Source organism: Lycium barbarum, chromosome 8, assembly GCF_019175385.1.
Source record: "Lycium barbarum isolate Lr01 chromosome 8, ASM1917538v2, whole genome shotgun sequence".
Taxonomy (NCBI): domain Eukaryota; kingdom Viridiplantae; phylum Streptophyta; class Magnoliopsida; order Solanales; family Solanaceae; genus Lycium; species Lycium barbarum.
In genome coordinates, this window is record NC_083344.1 from 84,763,197 (window position 1) to 84,786,325 (window position 23,129).

Sequence of the window (23,129 nt, forward strand, 5' to 3'; positions counted from 1 at the left end):
TGGAGATGGTGTAAAATCTATTGCCAAAACTAGGAAAGAATAAAATGAAGCTGACAGGGAGGCAGTGGAGAAAAATTATAAAGCCAAGAAGATCCTTGTGTGTGGAATAGGACCTGATGAATATAATAGAGTCTCAGCGTGCTCAATTGCTAAAGAGATATGGGAAGCTCTTCAAGCTGCTCATGAATGAACAACACAGTTGAAGAACTCCAAGATTGACATGCTCACCACAGAGAGTGAAATGTTCAAAATGAAAAAGGGAGAATCTATTCATGATATGTACACTAGATTCACCTCTATAATCAATGAGCTTCATTCTGTAGGAGAGGACATCACAACTACTAAACTGGTGAGGAAGCTGCTTGGTGTTTTGTCGGATTCTTTGGACAGCAAGGTAAATGCTATTTCTGAAGCCCAAGACCTCACCAAGCTGACAGTCGATGAACTCATTGGAAACCTTAAAACCTATGAGATGAAGATGACCTTGAAAAAGGATGAAAATATTGAAGCAAAAAGAGAAATAAGTCTTGCTCTCAAAGCTACCAGAGAAGACTCAAGTGATGATGAATCTACGCTGGCATATCTCACACGAAGATTTATTAAAATGATCCAAAGAAGTGGTGGAATCCTGAAGGTAGGAAGTTCCAGCAGAAACTCCATAGGAAATGACTATCTCTGCCATAGGTGTGGTAGGCCTGGTCACTTCGCTAAAGAGTGTTCTCTGAATAAATAGGACAATTATGATAGAACTACATGGAGAATTAGCTTCCTGATAAAAGGTTAAGAAGAAAGGAAGTTCCTGATGAAATAGTAAAGCAGGCACTTGTTGCATTAAAAGACTCTTCCAGTCAGTCTGAAGATGAGGATGAATAGGGGATACAACTATTATGGAAATTGAAAATGAAGCCTCCAAGTACAAGTCTATCCTTGCCCTCATGTCAAAGTCAGATTCAGACGATAGTGATAAAGTGGAAGAAGTAAATTTCTTGGAGGAAAAGAAAAACCTGAAAACGTACTCTCTAAATAAACTCATGTCACTATCAGGTATGTTAATTGATGCCTATTATGCCCTTATTTCAGAAAAGGATGCACTAGCTCTTGAAATCTGTAATACCGAACTTGAAAGAGACAATTTGTTGGTGTCAATTGGAGAGATGAGAGAGCAGGTTGATGAGACTAATCAATAGAATGTTATCCTGGAAAGTCAAATAAAAGGGGATACAGGAGCTTCTCTTAAAGGGAAGGGTGAATCTAGTAAAATTTACTTGGAGGTTGAATATTAGATTAAAAAGGAAAAACTAAGTCTCATTACTGAAGTTGAGAGGAGCAAGGAATTGGAGGAAGACTTGAATAAAATTAAGCTTGATCTTGATAAAACTCTCAAGTGGACTTGGTCCTCTAATGCAATTACCTCCATGTACAAGAGTAAAGGAAGTGGTAGGGAAGGGATTGGTTACAAGTAGACACCGTAAATCCCCACTGCAAGTATGTCTCCACCACTGAGAATTAGCTTTGCACTCACTGCGGGAAAGCAGGTCACTACAAGGAGTCATGCAAAGCAAGAATTGAATCTTTTCAGAGGAACAAAGACTTCATCAAAAGGAAAGCAAGTTTGGGCACGAAAGAAACTGGTTCTCAAAATAAAGGACCTCAGAAGAAGAAAGGTAATGTGTTGCCTATTTGGGTGAAGAGGAACTTGATACATCCCTTCTATAACTATAAGGGACCCAAGCTGGTTTGGATTCCCAAATCCAAAAACTGACATCATATGAACAAAGTACAGAACTGCTGCTCAGCACGGTCAAAACTATCAGAGACCCGGTCTCTTTGTGACTCAGGTTAGTAGTTCTTTCAATACCTTCATATGTTCTTAATTATTTAAGTGCCAAGTCAGTCAAGCATCTTCTAATTCAAATTTCAAACCTTAAGTCTTCCAATCGATGCTGCACTTCTGATCTAACTTGTCCCGTCCTAAAATGTCATCTCATACACCTTAAATGCATCTCTATTGTCCTTCTCTCTCTTCACTTACCAAAATTGCCAGACCGTTGAAACTTCTCATTCTCTCTTCTGTCCTATACAAGTTCATTTGAACCAACTCCTATCTCATCACTCTTACCAAGTACAAATATCTCAAAATACTCCTTCAAGCCAAATCAAAATGAACTCCCAATCGTCATCCTCAGAGCACTCAATCTCCTCTAACCAAAGTACATCTACATCTCTATCTGGTGTCTTCAAACTAAGAGGACCCTTGAATCTTAAGGAAAGATCATCAAAATCCTCTTCAAAAGAATCGGACGAAACAAGTGGAGAGGTTGAAATGGGAAGAGGTAAGATTGACAACTCTGAAGGAAAACAGGTAGGAAATCTTAACAGAAAGAAAAGGCTGCAGATGTCGTACCCGTCTCTCACTATGAGAAGAAAACTTGGTGTCCCATATGTGCAAAAGCACCTGGTCCCTCAAAAGAAAATTCAGGAGAAAATGTTGACTCTGATGGTGATATCATACTTCGCTCAGTGCGCAATCAAATCTCTGGGGGAATGAAGGAAAACAAGAAAAGGAAATCAAAGGGAATGACAGGAAGAGAGGAGGAGATAGGAGGAGAAGAAAATGATACTCAATCTGCCTCACAAAATAAATGGAGGACAAGTGCCGTTGGGATACATGAAATTGAACTAAGAAAGGAACATCTCAAAATGCAGAAGATTCTCTTTGGGATGATGATTGACATAAACCTGAAAGAGGAGACTGGGATGAAAGAACTGTGGGAGATGGTGGAATTTCAAAAGTGGACTCATCTTCTTATTCTCCCAGCTCCTTGTGTGTATGAAGCTGAAGTAATGGGACTGTACACAAATCTACTTCATCTTGATGGCAGTGTGTTGGCCCTAACAATGAATGTGACAGACTTTGTGCTGACTGATGAGGTACTAGCCAATATCTTGGGAGTACCAACTGAAGGGTTGTGGGATATGACTATAAGGGCTTCCACCTACTTCAAAAATGTGATTTTTAAGGAAGGAAGATCAGTCCGTCCAGGAAAGCTCATCAAACAGGATCTCGAGCCCACTTGTCAACTGGTTTTCAAGTTTATGGACAAGGTGCTCATACCAAGAAGTGAAAGGGAGGGCCATGTCACTTCAAAACATATGGTACCCATGGAAGCTTTGTCAACTCTTGAACTGATCAATCTACCAACAATCATGATCAATCACATGATCAATGCCGTGAGCACTAGTGAAAATGATCCTGGTCTTCCTTATGGATTTTTTCTGACAAAGGTCCTTGGGCATTTTAATGTAAGAATTGGCATAGCCACCTTGGGAACAGAAGATAATGTGATCTCCATGGCTACTCTGAAAGATTGTGAGTGTGCGCCTAAAAGAGCAGGCTCCATCATCTATGTTCTCACCAAAGCCCTGAAGGCAACACATGCTGAGATTAAGCAGGTGAAAGGTGAGAATGCTCTTCTGAGGGGTCAGTTGAAAATCAAAGTGGAAGATATCAGGAAGCAAATGCTCCAAAATCAGGGCGCTTATATTGAAAAAATTGACAATTTTCTTCAAACCTTGGATCACCCCCAGTAATCAGCTCCTAGCATTTGCCTTCAATCTCTGATCCCTACCCTTGTCCTCCATTGGTTGATATCTTAACCTCTATATTCTCTACCTTTCTTGTCTGACTAGCACATTAGTAGCTTACTTTGACTTATGCTCCTATTCTTAGGCTTTTACATTATGTTTTATGCACTATTGCTTGCTTGCTCGTGATGATTCTGCTTGTAACATTTTTTGCTTGTACCTCTTACTGGCGGCACTGTGGTTGCTTTTCTGATAATGCCAAAAGGGGGGAGAATATGAATGAATATTGTGCATATGTAGTGAAAGTGTGGCGATGGGATCACTGTGTTGTGAGAAAGAATGCAATGGATGTGCTGGAAGACATGCTGCTGAACTAAGAGGGAAGATATGCAGTTGAAATAGTATTATGTTGCTAACATGTTGCAGGTGCCTTGACAATGATGGTCTGCTTCGCAGGGGAGAACAAGTGGGAAGCTGGTTCTTAAAAGGAACATCAGTCTATGAGTTTGTCATCATTAAAAAGGGGAAAATTGATAGTTCCAAGTACATTCGTGTTTTGATGATTGTCATACTATTTCAGAACCAGATAGAGACCTGGTCTGTAATCCGCTCTCTGTGCACCTTGCACTGTCGGCAGAGACAGTTGTAACATCGAACCACTTGCTGCACATAAGTACAGCTGTGAGTTGGTCCATCCTTTAGGTCAAAATTGAAGAGTGGTCTATTTTCACCCCTCATGCTCCCACTATATATACAACATAATGGCAACATATTTGGTAGACTTGAAAAGCCTAATCAAAATTATGCAAAATCTGTGGATAAAAGTTTCTCAAGATCTCTCATGAACAAAGCCATCTACAGGCTGAAGAACTTGATCCAGACACAAGATATTGTCTATGTTCTTTAGGATGTTGTGAGTCTTTGTTTACTTGTGCTTAAACTGTAAACCTACTTTTCCCAAAAAGTAAGTTGTTTGTAGGTGTTCTAAATTCTCAAGGTTGCTTCCACAAGCTCTTGAGTGGTACACTAGCCTAGAGTTAGTTTAGTTGTATTAGTTGAATTCTCAAAGGTTTCTTGTTGGAAAAGTGTCTTCACAAGAACTTTGAGCGGTACACTAGGATAGAGTTAGTATAGGTGTATTAGTTTCCTTGGCTAGAGTTAGTCAAGTGGGGGTGTTTGCAATCAGTGTGTTGCAGAGGTTGAGGGACTACGGGAGTTAGTTCCTAGGTTGCTAGTATTGTAAGGGTAGAGGGATTATGGGAGTTAGTTCCTAGCTTACAATAGGTTGTAATCTGAAGTTTTTCGTGTAGTGGAGTTGAAATCCTACTGCGGTAGGTCGTGGTTTTTAATCCCTTGAACAAGGAGTTTTCCACGGTAAAAACAGTGCCTTATTTACTTATTGTGTTTCATAAGGGAACTGGTACACAACTAGGTCCCTCATACATTATTTGGTGGACGCACAACCTTCAACAATCTTTTTCCATTTGGGACCAATAATAACCTGCCCTAATCAATTTCCGTACAAGTAGATCTGCTCTGGAATGGTTACCACAAATTCCCGCGTGAACTTCCCTCATTACATAATCCGTTTCTCCGAATCCTAAGCATCTTGCCATCAGCCCATAAAATGACCTTCTGTACAACTGTCCGTAAAAAAAGCTATACCGAGCAACTTTCATTCATAAAGCTCTCAGGTAATTTCTCATCTCTGAGATAGTCTATGTATTTCTTCCTCCAATCCTATGTCAAACCGATGGAATTGACCTCAAGATGGAAAGTATCAAATGCTACATTTAACAATTGCACCACTTTTTCGAAGTTATATTCGTCAGCGTCAGTTGAAGAGCCCAAGTTACCAAAGAATCAGCTTCCATATTTTTCTCACGGGAAATATGCTCCAATGTCCACTCCTTAAACCGACGCAGTAGTGCTTGAACCTTGTCTAAGTACCTTCGCATCCTTTCAGCCTTTACTTCAAAGACTCTATTCACCTGATTAACCACTAAGAGCGAATCACTCTTAGCTTCTCTGATTTCTTCTCCCAAGCTTCGAGCTAATTCTAAACCTACAATCATGGCCTCATACTCGGCTTCATTGTTAGTTAATTGCACAATTCTTATTCACTGTCTAATTATATATCCAGATGGATTTTTTAACACAATTCCTAATCCGGACCCTTTCATATTGGAAACACCAGCAGTGAATAAGGTCCAGACTCCGAGCATTGCTCCGGATAAAATTGTAAATTCTTTCTCTACATCGGGCGACATCCCTGGGCTAAAATCCGCAACAAAATCAGCCAAAACTTGGGATTTTATGGTCGTTCGAGGTCTATACTCTATATCATAACCGCTAATTTCTACTGCCCATTTGGCCAATCTTCCTGAAAGCTCAAGCTTGTGAAATATATTTCTTAACGGATAAGTAATCACTACATAAATTGGATGACACTGAAAATAAGGCCGCAAGTTTCTAGCAGCAGTTATTAATGCTAAAGCCAATTTTTCTAAGTGAGGATATCTAGTCTCAGCACTTTCTAAGGTTCCACTAACATAATAAATGGGAAATTGTGTACCTTTTTCCTCTCGAACCAAATCCGTACTTACCGCCATCTCGAACACGGCCAAGTATACCAACAACTGCTCATCCGGTTTTGGTTTCACCAACAAAGGAGGACTTGATAAGTACCTATTTAGGTCCTTTAAAGCTTGTTGTCATTCTGGAGTCCATTCGAAATGCTTTTTCTCTTGCAAAAGAGAAAAAAATCTGTGGCTCTTTTTCGATGATCGGGAAATAAACTGACTCAACGCAGCTAATCTCCCGATCAGCCTTTGTCCAGCTTTCACATCGTCCAATACTTCCGGAATATCTTCTATGGCTTTGATTTTATCCGGATTGACTTTGATTCCTCTGCTTGATACCAAAATCCTATAAACTTGTCGGAACCCACCCGAAGGCATATTTCTTCGAGTTCAACTTCATGTTATACCTCCTTAGGATCTCGAAGGTTGCATGCAAATTCTTCGAATGTTCTTTCGAATACAGAGACTTGACCAGCATATCGTCAATATAAACTTTCATAGTTTTACCAATTTGTTGCTAAAATATACAATTTACTAAACGCTGATAAGTTGTTGCGACATTCTTTAATCCAAATGGCATAATATTATAGCAGTAGGTCCCATACTTGTTATAAAAGATGTTTTTTTTATCCTCGGGGTTCAATCTAATTTGATTATACCCAGATTAAGCATAAAAAAAACTTAACATTTCATGCCCCGCCGAAGCATCAATCATACGATCAATGTGCGGCAAAGGGAAAGAATCTTTAGGGCATGCCTTATTCAAATCTTTAAAATCTATGCACATTCTCAACTTATTTCCTTTTGTAGGTACTACTACTATGTTAGCAAACTAGTCGGGGTACTTTACTTCCCGAATTGAACCTATGTTAAATAACTTGTTTACCTCCTCTTTAACCAACTTGTTTTTATATTCAACGATTGGCCTTCTCTTCTGTTTTACCGGAGTAAATCTTGGATCTAAGCTCAGCTTGTGAGTTGTGATCTCTTGTGGTATATCTTTCATATCTTCATGTGACCAAGCAAAACAATCAACTTTAGCTCTAAGAAAATGAACTAATTTAAGCCAGAGCTCTGGATTTAACCTGGTGCCCAGGTATACCTTCCTTTTGAGCAAATGCTCAAAGAGGCTAATCTGCTCAAGTTCTTCTACGGTGGATTTCATGGCATCCATATCATCCGAATCTACAAATGACCATGGAACCCCGTGATAATCATCTTCTTCAACATCCTCTTTTATCGGACTTGAGGCTTTAACTACATTTGGGTCTGTGGCTAATGTCGTTACTGGTCCGATTTCCTTTAATTGCTATTTGGACACATAATCTTTTTTTCTTTTTTCTCTAACGGTTTTACCTCCGAAGGTAGCTCTTCTATTGGTAACTATATGGAAAACATCTCCTTTTCTGTGAGTTGCTCACCCCTAATAAATTCGATCCTTTCTGGGGTAGGGAATTTGAGCATCAAATGCACTTTTGAAGGCACCAATTTCATACCGTGAATCCAGGGCCTCCCTAAGATAGCATTATATCTCATATCTCCGTTTATGACAAAGACTTTTGTTTGTTTGATGATGCCACCTATTTGGATTGGTAACATGATTTCGTCCCTTGATGTTTCGCTTGACATGTTAAAGCCATTAAGGATCCTTGCTGACGGGACTACTCCACCCAGCATTTCTAGTTGATGTATGACTTTCCATCGAATGATATGAGCTGAGCTACCTGGATCAATTAAAATACGCTTAACTTTACAATCACTAATCATAACGGAAATTACCAACGTGTCACTATGTACCAATGTGACGCCCGAATCATCATCGGTAAGAGTTTTAGCGCTTTCTTGTGCACAGTCTTGAACCCTCTTTTCTCGATTTATTGTAAACTTGGTCCTTTTTATTGTGTAAGGTGCTCCAGTGATTTCATCCCCACCAATGATCATGTTTATCACATGACGAGGTTCAACTTGTTCTACCTGTTTCCCACCATCCTAATTTCTGCCATAGTTCTCTTTATCCCAGTCACTTAAAAATTCTCTCAAATGACCATTCTTTAACATCCGTGCTACTTCATCACGAAGGTGTCGACAGTCAGTGGTTCGATGCCCATGAGTCCCGTCGTAATCACAAATTAAAGTTGGGTCCCTTGGATTGGGGTCTGATCGAATTGGTTTTAGCCATCTCGTGTTGCTAATTTTCCCCATAGCTACGACCAATCCAGCTACATCGATGTTGAAATTGTATTCAGACAATCTCAGATTCTCAACATTATTGGTCGTTGAAGCGCTTGCTTTGGTTTTGGTCTGCAAACCTTTGCTACTTTGACCTCGATCGCTCCTCTTGTCGAAGCTTGGCCTTTCGAACTAATAGCCTCGGCCCTATTTCATCCTTGACTGGGATCTTTCATATGGTTGGTACCAGTCGTAAGAGAACTTGAAGTTGGAATCAACCCCCTTTTTTGGTCTATTATGATATTGACTATACACCATGGTGTTGGCTGGCAATCCCAACTGATCATGATCTACTCGAATTTTCGACTCGTACCCATTATGGACGTCTGCCCAGGTTGTCGCCGGAAACTCCAACATGTTTTCTTTTAATTTTAGAGATGCACTTGAACTCCTAACATTCAAACCTTTGGTGAAGGCCTCAGTTTCCCACTCATCTAGTACCGCAGGTAATAACATACGCTCCTTCTGGAATCTTATCACGAATTCTCACAGCAATTCATTTTCCTTTTGAACTATTCTAAAATTGTCCGCCTTTCTTATTGGCACCTTCTTTACCTCAGCATGTGCTTTGACAAAAGCATTAGCGAGCATCTCGAAGGAATTAATTGAATGTTTAGGAAGCAAGTGGTACCATGTCATTGCCCCTTTAGACAATGTTTCTTCGAACTTCTTCACTAAAACTGATTCGATCTCATCCGGTTACATATCATTTCCTTTATTGCGCAAGTGTATGCTGTCACATGCTCCTGAGGGTCTATAGTAGCATCATATTTGGGTAGATCTGGAATTTTGAACCTCTTAGGGATCAATTTCAGTGCAGCAGTTGGGGGGAAAGGTAACTTTTCGTATCTTTTAGAATTCGATCCTTTCAATACCGGCAGTGCTTCCGGTATCTGATCGATCTGAGCGTTGAACGATTTAAATTTTTTTAACTACGATCCAACCGACTGTTCAATTCTTTATCATTCTTTTCTAGTCGGCTAGATAGAACTTCAAGGTATTGCATGACTTCAGGTGCTACATTGTTGTTGATTCGGTTCATGCAACCATCCCCTGCTTCTGCTGCGACATTTGTTTTAGCAAATCTTTTCTCCTTTCACATTTCTGCAATTTCCTTCTGCTACTACTGTAGCAAGATAAGGATGTTTTCTATGTCATTCCTTCTGACTCCAGTTTCGCCTTCGGCATCATCTTCATCATCATAATTCAGGGTTGAGGTATTCCCAGTATGCTTGGACCCCCTGGTGTTAATCAATATGCACTTCATCCCTCTAACAAATTTCACTTGTAGCCAGATCAATTTCTGATCTAGTTGTGTTGTTCTATACGTCGTTTAAAGTGTTTCCCTGAATTCCAGTGTTGACACGGTCTCCAGAATTTGTCATAGCCTAATCACCTGACTTCACAAATTTAAAGGTTCTAGTGAAATGAGATAGAGCAACAAAAACAATATCACTTTTATCCTTAGCCCCACGGTGGGCGCCAAACTGTTTACCCTAAAAAGAGTACAATTGAATTTGTATTGTGGTTAAAGGATATGCGAATTGATTTGTTATAAGTAAGAGTTAAAATCAAGTAATCAACAATTGAAATAAAAAAATATAAGATAAATATAAAATGATTTAGCCTGAGCCGAATGATCTTGTAAGGTATCCTTCAATATATTGACTCCGGATGAGCAATTTTGCTTTGGTGAGCTTGAATATCCGGTACAAATAATAGTAGAAAAAGCTTATAAAATGCTTATAGAAATTATACTAATGGTGTTTAGCCAGTGAGAGTTGTCCTTCAATCATGAGATTATGATCCTTCTATAGGTGTAAATCATCAACCATTCATCTGCCATTTAATCACTACATAACGAACAATTATGGATAATTAATGTCCTTAACTGCAAAGACGTTACACTCGGATAAGCAGCTGGTCCGAATTCATAATGGTTGTAACGTGCGAACCCTTCCGTACCAATTGCTATGAATCGATTGCTCCGATCATTAAATGTTATCTGATTCCTTCGGTTATTTATCACAGCAGATTACTTCAAATTTCATCATTATCCACATGTCCATGTCACATCATGCCACGTGTAAATAAAGAAGCCGTTACCCTATACAGATATTCCACTGAATAATGATGTAATGTGTTCTACAACAACAACAACAACAAAAACATACCCAGTGTAATCCCACAAGTGGGGTCTAGGGAGGGTAGAGTATACGCAGACTTTAACTCTACCTTAAGGATAGAGGCTGTTTCCGATAGACCCTCGGCTCAAGTAAAGCAGAAATAAGGCAGTACAGAAACATAAGCAACAACTAGGGGTGTACTTGGACCGGGTTGGTTCGGGTTTTTTAAAGACCAAACCAAACAAATTGAATCGATTTTTCAAATCTATAAACCAAACCAAACCAACAAAAGTCAAGTTTTTCAACCTAGGGTTTTCTCACTTTTCTCAATTTTTTTGGGTTGCCGAGTTTTTTGGATTTTTTCGGTAATGTCTTCATACTAAACATATAACTTGTACTTCAAATATTTTTTTAGGCCTAGTAAGATACGACTATCTAATTAAGATATTTTTTAAGAAAATAACACAAAATGTGATATGAGAGATGACATTGTACCAAAATATTTAACAACAAAAAAGTAATGAAATTGCATAAAATAAAATGATCATAATTTAAAAGTACTAAGTCATGTTATAATAAGTACGTTTAAATTATAAGGCATATAGAAAATGATCATAATCTAAAATTACTAAGTCATGCTAAAATAAGTACGGCTAATAAGTATTAATTACATGACTAAATATTAAAGAAAAAATAAAATTAAGTTATGTATTTTCACTTTCTAAACCAATATAAAACTAAAGTATAGATATACTACATTATTGTTGTTCCTAGTGTTAGAATTGAATTTCTTTTGTTAGCATTAGTATTGATTTGATTTTTGTTGAGTTTTATTTGAGTTACTACTATCTATGGGCTATAAAACCTGTTGGACCATTCAAAATTCTAATTCCAAGTGAAATAATATGTGAAAAGACCAAAAAATTAGAAAAGTTTAAGAAATATTTATAAATTACATTATAAATAAATATTTTTATGTATAAAATATTTTTGAAATTTAAGAATGTAATGTCGAGTTGGTTTGATTCGGCTTGACTTTTTTTTTTTTAGTTAAAACCAAACCAAACCAATAGTGGTCGGGTTTTTCTTTTTAAAACCAAACCAAGTCAAGCCAAACCACTAGTCGGATTTTTGTCTTTATTTGATTCGGATTATCGGTTTGGTGCGGTTTGTCAGTTTCCTTTGTACACCCCTAGAAGCAACAATGTCAAGCTAGTACAAAAGCTAAAGTAGAAGCGACAACATGTAGTAATAGCAAACTACGAATAAGAAATACGAGAACATTAAAATAAAAATGACGAAAGTAATACTGATCCTACTAGGAAGGAAAATGTTACACCCCATAGTTTCTGTACGTTGAGATTCGTTTGATGTTAGCTATTCAATTGCAGACATCAGAGTTATTGTCGAGAAGATGCAAGGTCATAGGTGCTCGTTCTATAATTATAAGAGTTTGAGTTCACATGACAGGTTATGGAAGGATTGAAAAATAAGTGAACTAAGGAGATTAAGCTTCCGAGGCTTTGAAGGAAAGTTGGGCAAGGTTTGGTACGGAAATTTTTGGTCTAACTGGGAGAAAGAATATCTCTGAGTATATTAAGAGTTTTGAAGTGAACAAAAGCCTAAAATGAAGTTCGGGAAGTCTAGTTTCCAACGCAACAAATCACTCCTCAATAGGACATCGGGGTAAGGAGATATGGACGTTACAAGTCGGGCTGGCAGGCCAGGAAAATGGTCTGCGCGAACGCGCCAGGGAGTGGCGCGAACGCGCAGAAGGCCAAGGGCCAACACAGCGCGAACGCGCCACCACGAGGCGCGAACGCGCCACCACGAGGCGCGAACGTGCTGAGCAATTTTGAGGCCCGGGTTACGGATGAAGGTTATACTATAAGAGTGTAATAATAATATACATATGACATTTGGCGACCATATGGTGTAAATGAGTTAGTACATTGCTTGATGAAAGCCCTCGTTACTATAAGCTAAGTGGGGCCCACATGCCGGGGTTTTATAAAGGACATATGGAAAGTAATATGAGTAGTACATGGGAAATTGAGTAAGTCTTAAGAAAAACCCTTAGGCCAAATATGGGCATAAGCCCTCCAGAAAGGGTAAGGTAAGAAGGTGTTTCGAAGAATCTGACTTGAAGAGGCCAAAACGCCGCTATAAGTCTGGAATTTGGTATAACTCCCAAAATGAAAGTTGTAGCTAATTGAATTAGCTTTCCAACCATAGGTCTTGGGTCCTCTTACGATATCGGGATCACACGTTATACGCATTTTAAGATCGGCTGTCAAGGCAGGGAATTAACCCTGCGCGAACGCGCCTGAAGGTGGCGTGAACGCGCAGGGCAAGACCCTGCAACTCAGCCCAAACGGGCCACGTGGCGGCGCGAACGCGCTGAGTAAATTTTATGTTGGTCCAGGCAGAACCTGGACCGTTATAAAAGGGGGGTCACCCCCCCCCCCCCCCTCAATTTCTCAGCCAAACACACCCAAAAACCTCTCAAATTCTCTGGAAAATTCCCCAACCTTCCCACACCCAATTTTAAGCCAAAACCAGGTATAATTTCAAAATTCCAACCCGGATAGCGTATAGTTATTGTTGCAGAATCATATAGCGGTGTGTTGTGGCCTAAACTTAAGGTGAAAGTGAAGATACAATAAAATTAACGGGAGAAAGGTATGAATCTCTTCCTATTTATGTTAATACCAGCTTATTTACAAAGATACAGTGGTTAAATGATTGTATGGTGAGTTGATTAGTTATGGAAGTTGGAAAATAGCGTGTGGGCTGTTTTATGGAATACTTTGGTATGGGAAATGATGTTATTGATGTTGGTATTGTTGTTGTTGTTGTTGGTTGTTGGATTAAGAATTTGGACTAGGCATATAAACAGGGGAGATGCTGCCCGATTTTTGACAGAATATAAAATAACTTAATTTGAAAACTAGGAAAAATGTGTGATAATGAGACTAACATAAGCGTGAATCCTCTCGAATGTAGATTTACGAGCTCGGGCGGATAAACGTAGCTAATAGGAGGTAGAGCAGGTAGGTTAAGGCTTGTCCTTTTCTTTCAAAGACATGATTCCTATATTGTGAAACCATAAATTTTTCTATAATATCCTTATTGTTAACAGCGGGAAGTCCTTGACTCAAAGGCATGGCTCTTTTTTCCGATAATCCATACATGTTTTCCAAATGTCCGTATTTTCCAAATCAGAGATTTATGATTCGGTAAGCTCTTATGATAACAATGATGGACCTGTTTTCACAATGATAAAGATGATGTCAAAGATGAGAATATTTTTCTATGACAATTATGATGATGATGATGATGATGATTCTGTGTTTAAAGGTTCCAAGTTTATGATTTGAATGATGATATGAGAATATTGAGATTTCTTTTGACTTTCTCAATTTTATTCATTGTTGTTGGTCTCACCTTATACTAGTTGTTCCTTCAAGCTGAGATAGAGCGATGATGACTATTCCATAATACAATCGGAGGTTACCGACCTTACGTCACTCCGATAGAGTTATAACTTTCCTTGGGCTCTCATGCATGCTACTTATATGATATATGTATATGATATATGTATATGTATATGGGGAATATGGGAAAAGGGCGAGGCGCTATAGAGGCATGGCCACCTGATCAGTTGGTATAATATGATATCGTCCCGGACGCGGGGTATATGGTTAAATGGATCGGGCCGATGTTCCTCGGCACTATCATATGTTCTATTTTATGTATACATGTGTAAGAAATGTTTTTCAAAGATAGCTAAGCATGCATGGTATCCACCTTAAGAGGCATCCCGATGTACAGGTTATTCACCTATCTCATGTTATGTTCCATATGACTTATTACATTACTGTTCAAGCCTTACATACTCGGTACATTACTCGTACTGACGTCCCTTCTTGTGGGCGCTGTGTTCATGGCCACAGGCAGACCGGGAGACGGTACAGATCTCTAGGAGCCTTGTCTGCAGCTTTGCGGAAGCACTTCACTACTCCGGAGTTGCCGCTCATCGGTACATTCTTTTGTGCACATATTTTGGGGCATGGCGGGGTCCTGTCCCGTCCTGATGTTCAGTATTCCAGTTAGAGGCTTGTAGATACATATGTGTGGGTAATAGATGTCTCATGATCACCTTAGTGTATATTTCTGTATAACACTGTTGACACCTCGAGAGCTTATGTATATATGCATGTTTTGTGAAGATATTTAGTGACCATTTCACCGCAAGTCTGTTGGGAACTATAATTGCACAGATTGAGTGATAGATAGTATGATAAGGGGTGCTCGGTAGCTAGTACCGGGTACCTATCATGGCCCTCTTGTTGGGTCATGACAAAAGTGATATCAGAGCGGTTATATCCTAGGGTGTGTCTACGAGCCGTGTCTAGTAGGGTCTTGTTTGTGGGTGTGAAGCGTGCCACACTTATAAACAAGTGATTGCGTGGTATTTAGGAACCATGACCGTCTTTCTTCTTCATATATTGTGTGATAGAGCTATAATATAAGGATTTCCTTTTTCTTAATCGAGTGTTACGTTTTCAGCGATACCTGAGAAGTGGAAAGCAACAGCAGCCTAGAAGGGCAAGACTGCAGTAGAAAGGCGGACTGAACGGGAGTCACCGGTAAATATTGAAGAGGGTGAATCCCATAATGAGGCTCCCTCTCGTACTGCCCACACTCCGCCTATATTAGAGGAGTAAGAAGGGGTCTCCACTTCAGCTCCAGCACCCCCAGTTCCCCTACCTGATGCTTCAAGCCAGTAGATAAGGCAGGCTATCCTTTTGCTGACTCAATTAGTAGCCGCTCAAGCTCAGCGGAAGGGTGTGGGTCCTGGTGATAGGGGTCACAGGAGGAGGACCAGATCTTCAAGGTTTGACAGTGGGTTTAGAGGTGCCTCAAGGCAGCAGTTCTGTAGGTACCCAGCTCATTCAACAACCAGTACACCTTTACAATTTCTTAGACCCAGGCTTGATAGACCCACTTATTTCGGATCAGGTTAGGGCTCTGGAGTTTTGGATTCCCAGTGTAGAGGTGAATTCAATCATATGATACCACCTACACCACGATGTCCCCAGTGTCGTAGACTACATACGGGGCCGTACCGCTTGGGTTTGGATGTTTGTTACGCCTGTGCTCGACCAGGTCATTTTCTGCGCGAGTGCCCATTTTGACGTGGCAGAGGTAGGGTTCAGCCCACGGGAATAGCAGTTGGCTCTTCATCATTGGTACGCCCTCTAAGGCAAAGGCCGCAGATATCCGTAGGCTGTGATAGAGACCAAGGAGGAACGCCCAGTTCGAGTAGACCCTAGCATCATACCTATGTGCTAGCTGGGCGACAGGATCTTGAGTCATCCCCTGATGTTGTCCCTGGTATATTATCAGCATTCTCTTATAATGTATATGCATTGATTGATTAAGGTTCTACGTCGTCATATATCGCTCCTTATATTGTTGAATGTATTGTCTTGAAACCCGAGCCAAATAGAACGATTTGAGATGTCTATGCCTGTTGGTGACCCAGTGATAGCCAGAATTATGATTTATGAGTAAGTATACCTCTAGAAAGAGCGTGCAGGTTTGGGATTGTTATGTTTATAAAGGAAACTCGGCCAAAATTCCTTCGGGAGTAAGGGAAATTGTGAGAACTGTAGGTAGGATTATGGCGAGAAGAAAGAAAGGGCCCAGCAACAAGCGATTAAGGACGGAGCTAGTAGTTAAATGCGGGATAAACGTAGCAAGTAAGTATTAAGCTAAGGGAATGATGAATAGGTTAGGGTGAAATAAGGAACATGAGAAGGGAAAATGATGTGTTTGGGGGTAGGAAAAAGTCTTATAGACCAAGGGGAATTAAAGAGATAAGCATCCCAGAAGAAGTTGCAAGTTAGAAGAATTTGGTTAGCCTTTTATGTTTTGGAAGATGGAATTATGGAATGAACTTGATATATACGTACAGACCGATGCACGGAACACCGAATCAGATTACTAGGCTAGGCTTCATCTGATGGTTATAGTGGAAGAAAACTTTCATGCCACTATGAACTAGCCTTATTGATCTCGGTGATACCTCGAGGAAAGGGATCAAGAGAGATGTATTTACAGAAGCTCTTTGCCTAACAACTGGTTAATCCTGTAACTGTAATTATGCTCTGTGGTATAGTTTAAGATATATATATCTCCAGAAATTTACTCGAACGATTATATAATAGGAGTTGTTAATGCTCGGTATAAGTGATGTGTGTAGTGGAAAGCAGAGATAGAAGTGAAAAGGAAGTATTGGAAACAAAGAAGGAAGGGTAGAAGCGAGCCAAATATGAAGAAGGTCTACTAGAGCAGTAACTCAAAAAAACCGAGGGAGGAACAGAATTAAACCCTGTGGATATTCTAACGCTAAGAGAGGATGTAACAAGGAGTTACGAAGAGGTTGAGTTTTGAATCACGCTGTACGATCGGTGTGGCTCATTAAGTTATGACGAGAATTATGGGACCATTTGTTAAGTAAGATACCTTATGTGTAAGGAGCGCGTATACACGAAATCCATATAAAGACTTTTAAAAGGGCTATGTGTTACCCCGTTATTAGTATGTTGGGATCGCAGAGTACAATACTCCTATAGCAGTGTGTACTGATCGTAAAAGAGTGTAGAGAGATTGACGTTGAACCTTAAGTTGTAGTTTATCAAAAGATGGTGTTCTGAGGGAAAAGAGAAGAAAAGAAAAAGAAGCCAATGGTATTTTGAAATATGTTTAGAGTTATTGTCCTGTGAACGAAGTCATTTGATAAAAGGACGAGGGATACGATAAAAGGAAAAACAAGGTGTCAGTCCGATTAGATGGGAGTTGTAACTTCTTGTTGAAATAAAGGAATGGAAGGGATAAAATTATAATTTCCAGAACACTTGTCTGAAGACCGAGTGTTTACGTAGCAAAGCGAATGACAGGGAAAAGTGATCTTGGAAAAAAAAATTAAAAAACAAATAATAATAAAAAAAAAATATATATATATATATAGTAAAGAAACCATGAAGATGAAGATCTATTTGATGGAAGTTTAGGCCTATCCAGGATTTGTACGCCTACGAGAATATGTGACTCATCACAAATATGTGTAACCGACCAGATAGATTCGGCCGGCGAATAGTCACTACTAAGACTAGTTATGGATTCGCTGAAAGTATGTACTTGCAAGAAAAAGAAGGACTAATGGGATGTTAAATATAGGATAATGGACCGACACCCTAAGGGGGAAGGTAGAGACAAACGAGTATGGGACAAGAAGTAGGCCTTGTCAAGAGATGGGAATATGGTGAAAAGAACTAGAATCCACCTAAAAGGGGCATTACACTAATAGGCTGACTAAATGAAAGGATAGTTGAAATAAGCATGACCAGTCAGTTATGTGCATGACCAAGTAGAGATTGAAAAGGAACACACCAAGGGAGAAATTAAGTGTAAACTCAAGATAAGAGTGTAATGAGGAGCTCACAAATAAAGAAGCAGATAAGGATAGAGCGTGATGGTATTCGAAGTAGATTAGACTAAGGTGAAAGTTGGGTGGAGGAGCCACCACGAGCTAGTTGTATGGATACAAAGTCTCGGCATCACAAAATAATTAGAAAACCACGGTACAAGGAAGCCTTAAAGGCAAAAGTATTCAATCCATAATCTAGTAACATCCTGTCGATAGCAGGAAGTAGAGTTACCGTATGAGAGAGACTGAAATGAAAATGAAATATTCAAAGGAACGCGATAAAGTGATGACATAAATATGTATGATGGTGATATGAAACATTTCCGGCATAGGATGTATACACAAAGGAACCTAAAGAATATAGACTACACCAGTATTTCTCCCCATTTTAAGGACTTTTCCGCCTTGAGATAAATGGGTGAGTAGAACACACTTTTATGACGTTCAAAGATATGTCATGAGCATGTATGTTAGAACCCCGAAGAAAATTTGGGTAACCAGTTGATATGGATTGAAATTACGTATGGTACCAGTCATCACTCTAATGTCCATATGGCTCGGATGAATGTTTTACAAGAATGGGGGATTATCAGATTGTTTGGAATATGGAAATTCAAAGTTAATAGTTGTGTATTCTAGTAGGGTCGTCAATGGAAGGTGTAATGAGATTTGGTAAGGAATGTAAGCTCAGTCCCCAATTCGTTAGCCCTTACAAGCTATGCGCAAGGTAGACCAAGTAGTTTATAAATTAGATCTTCCCTCAGGATTGAAGTCAATTAACCTGGTGTATCATGTGTTGATGCTTCGTAGATGCATTAGGGATCCTCCCAGAAGTATGCATGTAGGGGACGTCCGGTCACATAACAACTGCCCTATTTAGAAGTACCTATTGCCATTCTAGACGGACAAGTTCGAAGAATGAGGACTAAAAACGTAGCTTCAGTTTAAGTCCTGTGGAGAGACAACAATAACTTGGAAGTCTAAAAAAGGTGGAAAGTCCAGGACCTATATTTGTTTTCACCCTCAGAAGAAGTTCCGACAAAGGCGCTAGCACCCTTAGGTATGTACTATTTTTTTTTCTCTGAAGGATTTTTCGATCATGCGTGGCCAATATAAATATTGGTGTTGTCGCCTTGTGAGGCATTGTGTATCTTGGGGCATTGTGACAGGATGATAGTGATCCAGTTACAAGGGAAATTTCGGTGAAATATTCGTGCAATTCCTAAGAGCTTAACATTCGAGGACGAATGTTTTAAAGGGGGAAGGAATGTTACACCCCGTAGTTTCTGTACGTTGAGATTCGTTAAGTGTTAGCTATTCAATTGCAGACATCGGAGTTATTGTCGAGAAGATTCAAGGCTATAGGTGCTTGTTTTATAATTATAAGAGTTCGAGTTGACGTAACAGGTTAAAGAAGGATTGGAAAACAAGTGAACTAAGGAGATTAAGCTTCCGAGGCTTTGAAGGAAAGTTGGGTAAGGTTTGGTACGAATATTTTTGGTCTAAATAGGAGAAAGAATATCTCTGAGTATATTAAGAGTTTTGAAGTGAATAAAAGCCTAAAGTGAAGTTCGGGAAGTCTTGTTTCCAACGTAACAAACCGCTCCTCAATAGGACATCGGGGTAAGGAGATATGGACGTCACACGTTATGCTCGTTTTAAGATCGGCCGTCAAGGCAGGGAATTAACCCTACGTGAACGCGCAGGGCAAGACCCTGCAACTCAGCGCGAACGCACCACGTGGCGGCGCGAATGCGCTGAGTAAATTTTAAGTCGGTCCAGGCAGAACCGGGACCATTATAAAAAGGGGGTCAACCCCCCCCCCCCCCCCCCCCCCCCAATTTCTTAGCCAAACACACCTAAAAACCTCTCAAATTCTCTAGAAAATTCCCTAACCTTCCCACACCCACTTTTAAGCCAAAACCAGGTATAATTTCCAAATTCCGGCCCGGATAGCGTATAGTTATTGTTGAAGAATCATAGAGCGGTGTGTTGTGGCCTAAACTTAAGGTGGAAAAGTGAAGATACAACAAAATTAACAGGAGAAAGGTATGGATCTCTTCCTATTTATGTTAATACCGACTTATTTACGAAGATAGAGTGGTTAAATGATTGTATAGTGAGTTGATTAGTTATGGAAGTTAGAAAATAGCGTGTGGGCTGTTTTATGGAATACTTTGGTATGGGAAATGATGTTGTTGATGTTGGTATTGTTGTTGTTGTTGTTGTTAGTTGTTGGATTAAGTCGGGCTAGGCATATAAACAGGGGAGATGCTGCCCGATTTTTGGCAGAATATAAAATAGTTTAATTTGAAAACTAGGACAAATGTGTGATAATGAGACTAACATTAGTGTGAATCCTCTCGAATGTAGATTTACGAGCTCGGGCAACGTAGCTAATAGGAGGTCGAGCAGGTATGTTAAGGCCTGTCCTTTTCTTACAAAGGCATGATTCCTATATTATGAAACCATAAATGTTTCCATAATATCCTTATTGTCAAAAGGGGGAAGTGCTTGACTCAAAGGCATGGCTCTTTTTTTCGATAATCCATACATGTTTTCCAAATGTCCGTATTTTCCAAATCAGAGATTTATGATTCGATAAGCTCTTATGATAACAATGATGGACCTGTTTTCACAATGATAAAGATGATGTCAAAGATGAGAATATTTTTCTATGACAATTATGATGATGATGATGATTCTGTGTTTAAAGGTTCCAAGTTTATGATTTGAATGATGATATGAGAATATTGAGCTTTCTTTTGACTTTCTTAATTTTATTCATTGTTGTTGGTCTCACCTTATACTAATTGTTCCTTCAAGGTGAGATAAAGTGATGATGACTATTCCATAATACAATCGGAGGTTACCGACATTACGTCACTCCGCTAGAGTTATAACTTTCCTTGGGCTCTCATGCATGCTACTTATATGATATATGTATATGATATATATATATATATATATATATATATATATATATGGGAAAAAGGGCAAGGCGCTATTGACGCATAGCTACCTGATCAGTTGGTATAATATGATATCATCCCGGACGCGGGGTTTATGGTTAAATGGATCGGGCCGACATTCCTCGGCACTATCATATGTTCTATTTTATGTAAACATGTATAAGAAATGTTTTTCAAAGAAAGCTAAGCATGCATGGTATCCGCCCTAAGAGGCATCCAGATGTACAGGTTATTCCCCTATCTTATGTTATGTTCCATATGTCTTATTACATTACTGTTCATGCCTTACATACTTGGTACATTACTTGTACTGACGTCCCTTCTTGCGGACGCTGTGTTCATGCCCACAGGTAGACGGGGAGACGGTACAGATCCCTAGGAGCCTTGTCAGCAGCTTTACAGAAGCACTCCACTACTCTGGAGTTGCCGCTCTTTGGTAGATTCTTTTGTGCACATATTTTGGGGCATGGCGGGCTCCTGTCCCGTCCTGATGTTCATTATTCCAATTAGAGGCTCGTAGATACATATGTGTGGGTAATATATGTCTCATGGTCACCTTAGTGTATATTTCTGTATAGCACTGTTGACACTTCGAGAGCTGATGTATATATGCATTTTTTGTGAGGATATTTAGTGACCATTTCACCGCACGTCTGTTGGGAACTATAATTGCACAGGTTGAGTGATAGATAGTATGATAAGGGGTGCTCGGTAGCTAGTACCGGGTACTTATCATGTCCCTCTTGTTGGGTCGTGACAGAAAATAATACTAATCCTACAACTAGCCGCCTATCATAATCCTCAATCTCCACATCCTCCTATCTAGAGTCATGTCTCGGTAAGTTGAAGACTTGCCATGTCCTGCCTGATCACCTCTCCCCAATACTTTTTTGGCCTACCTCTACCTCTTCTCCAACCCTCCATCGACAACCTCTTACATCTCCTTACCGGGGCATCTGTGTCTCTCCCCTGAACATGTCTGAACCATCTCAGTCTCGCCTTTCGCATCTTGTCTGCCACGGAGGCTACTCCTATCTTGACCCGGATATCTTCATTTCTAACCCTATCTCACCAAGTAAGCCGACACATCCATCTCAAGATCCTCATTTCCACATCTTTCATCTTTTGGACATGAGAGTTCTTGACTGGCCAACACTCCGCTCCATACAACAGCGCTGGTCTCACCACTACTCTGTAGAACTTCCCTTTAAGTCTTGGTGGCACCTTCTTATCACACAAGACACCAGATTCGAGTCTCTATCTCAACCACCCTGCTCCAATACGATGTGTAACATCCTCTCCAACCTCCTCATTATCTTGGATTATGGCCCCAAGGTACTTGAAACTCTCTCTCTTTGGGATGACTTGTGAGTCCAACTTCACTACGACATCAGCTTCACTTGCACCGCACTGAACTTGCACTCTGTCTTCGTCCTACTCAACCTGAACCCTTTAGGCTCCAGGGTCCATCTCCAAACCTCCAACCTGGCATTCACCTCGCTCCGCGTCTCGTCGATCAATACATTGTCATCTACAAATTACATGCACCATGGCACCTCTCCTTGAATGTGACTCATAAATACATCCAATGCCAAAGCAAATAAAAACAGGCTAAGGGTTGAGCCCTGATGCAACCCCATCACGACTGGAAAGTGTCCAGAATCTCCTCCCACCGTCCTTACCCGGGTCTTATAAGCTCCATCATACATATCCTTGATCGCTCTAATGTATGCTACTGGAACCGCTCTCGCCTCGAAACATCTCCAGAGGACTTCTCTTAGGACTTTATCGTAAGCTTTCTCTAGGTCAATGAACACCATATGCAAGTCCCTCTTCCTTTCCCTGTACTGCTCCACCAATCTCCTCACATGATGAATGGCTTCCGTAGTCGATTGCCCCGGCATAATTTCGAACTGGTTCTCAGAAATATACACCCTCTTCCTCACCCTCAACTCCACAACCCTCTCCTAAACTTTCATGGTGTGGCTCAGCAACTTGATACCCCTATATATAGTTGTTGCAGTTTTGGATATCACCCTTGTTCTTATAAAACAGAATCATTGTACTCCACCTCCATTCTTCCGACATCTTTGCCGTCCTAAATATGGCATTAGCAATCCAGTCAACCACTCCAAAC

At 40.0% G+C, this 23,129-nt stretch overlaps 1 protein-coding gene across 1 annotated transcript; it reads right to left on the reverse strand.

The window, feature by feature from the left end:
- Positions 1 to 22,530: 22,530 nt before the first annotated feature.
- Positions 22,531 to 22,896, reverse strand: LOC132607917 (uncharacterized). Its single transcript, XM_060321998.1, has one exon. It carries the CDS (start codon positions 22,894 to 22,896, stop codon positions 22,531 to 22,533), a length of 366 nt encoding a protein of 121 aa, XP_060177981.1.
- Positions 22,897 to 23,129: the final 233 nt, after the last annotated feature.